Source organism: Mus caroli, unplaced genomic scaffold, assembly GCF_978045245.1.
Source record: "Mus caroli unplaced genomic scaffold, Mus_caroli_1 scaffold_1, whole genome shotgun sequence".
Classification (NCBI taxonomy): Eukaryota; Metazoa; Chordata; class Mammalia; order Rodentia; family Muridae; genus Mus; species Mus caroli.
The window spans coordinates 56,356,264-56,362,312 of NW_028227256.1; the positions used below are offsets into that span (position 1 = coordinate 56,356,264).

At 54.7% G+C, this 6,049-nt stretch overlaps 1 protein-coding gene across 1 annotated transcript; it reads left to right on the forward strand.

Annotated features, from left to right (window-relative positions):
• The first annotated feature begins 944 nt into the window (after nt 1–944).
• Nucleotides 945–5,831, forward strand: Fzd7 (frizzled class receptor 7). The gene has a single exon (XM_021171905.3). It carries the CDS (start codon nt 1,776–1,778, stop codon nt 3,492–3,494), a length of 1,719 nt encoding a protein of 572 aa, XP_021027564.1. The 5' UTR covers nt 945–1,775; the 3' UTR covers nt 3,495–5,831.
• The last annotated feature ends 218 nt before the right edge of the window (nt 5,832–6,049 follow it).

The following is a 6,049-nucleotide window of genomic DNA, read 5'->3' on the forward strand; positions in this document are numbered from 1 at the left end:
TTCTGCAACGAAGATGGGGGTCCGTGAAGGCCACACACCTCAGGGAAAAAAAGGGAAAACGGGGTAACCGAAGGCGCTCTGTAAATCGTACAGAGAGTTCCGAGGCCCTCGGTCTCAGGTTACTTTCATAAGCATTCCCCTAGAGCTGCCTTGGAGTAAAAAAAACAAAAACAAAAACAAAAACAAAACAAAACAGAGCCTCTTGGGCTCCCCAGGCTCCCAGCAGTGTGTCCGGGAGGGGTGGCAGGCTCGTGTGTGCAGCGGACCCCCAGCTCTGGGCCCTCTCCTCCGAGGGTCTGCACTTCCTCCCGCCACAAGTCCGCCCCTCGGCCGACTCGGGTTTCTCCCTCCAGGAGGCCCCCCTTTTTTGTAACTGGGGGAGGGAGAGGGAATTGTGCCTTCACGTGGTCGGTTGGGGTAGGGGAAGAAAAAGCGATCCTTAGTCGCACCCCTTTCTCGACTCACACTGATGCTAACCAAAATCCTCCCGCCCTAGCCTGCCAGGCCAGGCTAACGTGACTCCGGGTCACGTCTCTCTGCCCTGGCGCTGTGCTATTCTCAGCTTCTCCCCAAAGCCTTCGGCGAATGCCCCATTTTGCTCGGAAATGTGTATTTTAGGGTACCCGGAAGAGGAACCAATCTTACAGGCAAGTTCCCTTTCTGGTGCGTTTTTTCTCCCTTGAGCAAATTCTGGGTAAAAGTTTTTCCTAACTTTTCTCTTTCAGTCCCCCGCCCCTCCCCTCAGGAATCCGCCCAGAGCGCTTTAAGCACCGCCTTCCTTGTTCCCTAGGCCACCCCTTCCGACTTCCACCCAATCGGAAGGCGTCCACAGAGAAAACAAAGCGCGCTATTGGATGTCCAGAGGGCTCGGGGCCCGCCCCCGTAGTGGTTTGTGAATGGGGGGAGGGGAGGGGGCGGGGCGGCCTGCAGCCCTGCAAGCCCGACGCTTCTTCTAGCCACCAGTGCGGCTCCCAGGCGTTACTCCGCGCTCCTTCCCTGGCGGGCGGTGCTGGACGCGGGGAATCGTGGGCTGGGACTGAGCGGGGCAGGAGAGGCCGGGTGCAGGCAGGCCGCGGGTGCAGGGGCCTCGGCGCTTCGGATTCCGCGCAACTCCGTTTCCAAAACCAGCTTGTCCAGCTCTTACCTCCCGAGCACCGATCTCAAAGCGAGAACGAGCCATTTGACTTGAAACTTGGGGCCGACCTTCCTAGGACTGAAGGAGGCTCCAGAATCAGAAGAGGCGGCGGCAGTGGCCTGCGGGGCCTCAAGGAGAGAAGGCGGAGCAGCACCACCGAGGCGACGGCCGGGGCGAGCAGGCAGGGACGCAGGGCGCTGGCCTGGCGGAGGCCCGACTCGGTTTAGGGGACGTGCGTATCGGCGTGCGCCCGGGGCTCGAGAAACTTGGGCAAACTTTGAAGGGTAACCGGAGAAGCTTGTTGCTCGTCGCCGCAGAGAAAGCCGCACCGTTACGTCTCGGCGGGGAGGGTAAGGCGACACCCCTTCCCTCGATCCCCCACTCCAGGCCCAGGAGTTTGAACCTCCGGCGGCTGCGTGAGTGCCACGCGGAGGCGGCTACGGCGCCCCCTCGGCTGGCGGCCTCGCCCCCGCTGTGCAGGCACCCTAGCACCCTCGGCTCCGCGCCGCCCACGGCCCGGCCCCGGCGCCGGGAGGACTCTCATGCGCCGGGCGCGGCGGCGCCTCCCTGCATCCAAGCCTCTCCCCAGCGCCTCGTCTTTTTCCTCCAGCTGAGAACGCCGCTGCACTCGCGGCCGGCGATGCGGGGCCCCGGCACGGCGGCGTCGCACTCGCCCCTGGGCCTGTGCGCCCTGGTGCTTGCTCTTCTGGGCGCGCTGCCCACGGACACCCGGGCTCAGCCATACCACGGCGAGAAAGGCATCTCGGTACCGGACCACGGCTTCTGCCAGCCCATCTCCATCCCGTTGTGCACGGATATCGCCTACAACCAGACCATCCTGCCCAACCTGCTGGGCCACACGAACCAAGAGGACGCGGGCCTCGAGGTGCACCAATTCTACCCTCTGGTAAAGGTGCAGTGTTCTCCCGAGCTACGCTTCTTCTTATGCTCTATGTACGCACCCGTGTGCACTGTGCTCGACCAAGCCATTCCTCCGTGCCGTTCCTTGTGCGAGCGCGCCCGACAGGGCTGCGAGGCGCTCATGAACAAGTTCGGCTTCCAGTGGCCAGAGCGGTTGCGCTGCGAGAACTTCCCAGTGCACGGCGCCGGCGAGATCTGCGTGGGACAGAACACGTCCGACGGCTCCGGGGGCGCGGGCGGCAGTCCCACCGCTTACCCTACTGCTCCCTACCTGCCAGACCCACCTTTCACTGCGATGTCCCCCTCAGATGGCAGAGGCCGCTTGTCTTTCCCCTTCTCGTGTCCGCGCCAGCTCAAGGTGCCCCCCTACCTGGGCTACCGCTTCCTAGGTGAGCGTGACTGCGGTGCCCCGTGTGAGCCGGGCCGTGCTAACGGCCTCATGTACTTTAAAGAAGAGGAGAGACGGTTCGCCCGCCTCTGGGTGGGTGTGTGGTCAGTGCTGTGCTGCGCCTCGACGCTCTTCACGGTGCTCACCTACCTAGTGGACATGCGTCGCTTCAGCTATCCAGAGCGACCTATCATCTTCCTGTCGGGTTGCTACTTCATGGTGGCAGTGGCGCACGTGGCGGGCTTCCTGCTAGAGGACCGTGCCGTGTGCGTGGAGCGCTTCTCGGACGATGGCTACCGCACGGTGGCGCAGGGCACCAAGAAGGAGGGCTGCACCATCCTCTTCATGGTGCTTTACTTCTTCGGTATGGCCAGCTCCATCTGGTGGGTCATTCTGTCCCTCACTTGGTTCCTGGCAGCTGGCATGAAGTGGGGCCACGAGGCCATCGAGGCTAACTCGCAGTACTTTCATCTGGCCGCGTGGGCTGTGCCAGCGGTCAAGACAATCACCATCTTGGCCATGGGCCAGGTGGATGGTGACCTACTCAGTGGAGTGTGCTACGTGGGCCTGTCTAGTGTGGATGCATTGCGGGGCTTCGTGCTGGCGCCCTTGTTCGTCTACCTCTTCATCGGGACGTCCTTCCTGTTGGCCGGCTTTGTGTCTCTCTTTCGCATCCGCACCATCATGAAGCACGACGGCACCAAGACGGAGAAGCTGGAGAAGCTGATGGTGCGCATCGGCGTCTTCAGCGTGCTCTACACGGTGCCGGCCACCATCGTCCTGGCCTGCTACTTTTATGAGCAGGCCTTCCGAGAGCACTGGGAACGCACCTGGCTCCTGCAGACCTGCAAGAGCTACGCTGTGCCCTGCCCTCCGGGCCACTTCTCTCCCATGAGCCCCGACTTTACAGTCTTCATGATCAAGTACCTGATGACCATGATCGTGGGCATCACTACGGGCTTCTGGATCTGGTCGGGCAAGACCCTGCAGTCATGGCGTCGCTTCTACCACAGACTCAGCCACAGCAGCAAGGGGGAAACTGCGGTATGAGCCCGGGTCCTTACCCACCCTTGCCTCTTCTACCCTTTCACAGGAGGAGAGGCACGGTAGGGAGAGAACTGCTGGGTGGGGGCTTGTTTCCGTAAGCTACCTGCCCCCTCCACTGAGCTTTAACCTGGAAGTGAGAAGTTATTTGGAGGTGAGAAGAGATTTGGGGCGAGAGATGGTTTTGAGAGGAGGCCCAAAGGCAAAGGCAGTGGCTGAAAAGACTTCTGGCTAAGACTTGCAGGACGGTGCTAACTGTGAAAGATATGGACGGGCTAGGACCTAAGGGAAAGGTTGAGACCAGCAGAGAGAGACTGGTGAGTTCTTCAGGCGCCAGAGATGAGCCAGGGCTGTGAGTCCAATCCCCTGCTGCAAGGCAAGTGGTTGTGCTCACTCTAGTGAAGGGGGGCTGGGAGGGGAGGGTGATACCGCACAGTCTGTAGCCTAGGCTTTGTGGCCAAGATGGGGGGACCCCCTGCGGTGCCCTTGTCAAGCCGTGGTCAAACCATAATCTCTTTTCACTGGGGCCAAACTGGAGCCCAGATGGGTTAATTTCCAGGGTCAGACCTTACAGTCCTCCTCCCGGGCCCCCTCCCGCCTGTTTTCCTTCCCTACTCCTTTCAAGTCTGGTAAAATAAGCATTTGGAAGGCCGGGGCCTGCCTGCTAGAGTCCTAACGTGAAGTTGGTTTTCGAGAGGAGGCCAAGAAGGCGAGTGGGAGATACAGTCTGCTACTTTTTAATTTTTTGCTACTTTTTCATTTTCTAAGGAAGGCGGAGAGAAAAAGAATGTTTTATTTGGTTTCATACCCTGAAAAAAGTCATGACTTGTTGCTTTTCAAAACAGGAACGCACTCCCCTCCCCTCCCATCCCACCCCCCTTGTCTTTGTTGTAAGAGACAAAGCGGGAAACGAAAGTGTCTCCCTGAGGAAAGGCCTAACTGTGAAGCCAGCAGCTTTTACAGGCAAAGCCACAGAAATCCGAGGTTTTCCTTTGGTTGTTAATTTGGTTGAGATAAACATTCCTTTTTAAGGAAGAGTGAAGAGCGGCTTTCATACCCATTCAGGCACACGTTCTGACTTGGATAAAGGAAACGCTAGGAGTTTTGTTATTTGTTTTAAACAGATTTAATTCAGAACACATGATCTAATAGACTCCGTTTGCTTAATGAAATCTCCTCCCATTCTACGCCCCCATAACCCAAATTTTGATTTTCTGCCCCCTTCCTTCCGTCCAATTTGGGATTTTTGCTGTCTTTGTTTTGTTGTGTTTTGTTTTTCCTCCAGACAGGGTATCTCTGTGTAGCCCTGACTATCCAGGAACTGGCTCTGCAGAGCAGGCTGGCTTTGAACTCACAGACATCCACCTGCCTCTGCCTCTCAATTGCTGGGATTAAAGTCATGGTCCACCAGGCCTGGCTCCCCTTCCTAATTTGTATCTTTCAAGACATAACGCTCACATTAGTAAAGATAAAAGACAAAAATTTTAACTTAAAGGTTTAAAAGCATTTTTGCCCCCATTTTCTTGTTCTAGAGATGTAAACATCTATCTATCAGACACATGCGCTGACCCTTTCTCTCTCTGGTTGCATGAGGCGAGGGCAAGAGGAATGATAGCGAAGGAAGAGGAGAGTTTGAGCCAGGTTTCAAGAAAGTCATTAAGGGAAGGTGAACTTCAAAGTGATTCTGGAGTTCTTTGAAATGTACTAGAAGACTTACATTTATTAATTTTAAATCGTGTACTTCTCTTTTTTTCTTGCAATAGAAGTCTGGTTCTTTGACATAATGTAAAGCTGAGCAGAGCATCATGGGAGTTGACCTTTACCCTACCTTTGACACTGACTGTCCTCCAATTTTGCAATGTTCTTCAGTTTCTCAGAGCAGTTTTTAATGCCAGCCGGGGGTGGGGGGGACTGTCGGGAGGACAGATTACTTCATATGTGTCCTGGTCAGTTGAATGGAGCTGCTTTTACAATTAAAGTGATCTTGTATTTTTTTAAACTTTCAAAGTGATCTCACCTGTCAGAATTTTTTTAAGCTGCCACTACACAGGTTTGGCATCTTTTGTGTTTTATCTCTTTAAGTGCATGTGAAATTTGTAAAATAGAGACAGTGCAGTATGTATATTTTGTAAATCTCCCATTTTTGTAAGAAAATATATATTGTATTTATACATTTTTACTTTGGATTTTTGTTTTGTTTTACCTTTAAAGATCTACAATGAAGCCCCACTTTATCACATGTACAGATCACGAATAAATTTTTTTAAAAATACAAAGTGAATGTTTATTTACTCTTCCTGAGATAGTAAACCAAAGAATAAAACTTTTACGTGGAAAGGAGGTGGAGCAAGTGTGTGGGGTGTGTCCTGTCCCATAGTGCCTTATCGAGGGTCACAAAAGCTTTTGGGTTTGCTTTGTTCTCATTCTTGTTTCCTGTTTCCACCACCACCTCCTTATTTACCTCTAAGCCAGCCGTTCTCAACCTGTGGATTGGACCCCTTTGGGGGGGGGGCTGTCACATATCAGATATTCTTCATATCAGATATTCACATTATGTCTCA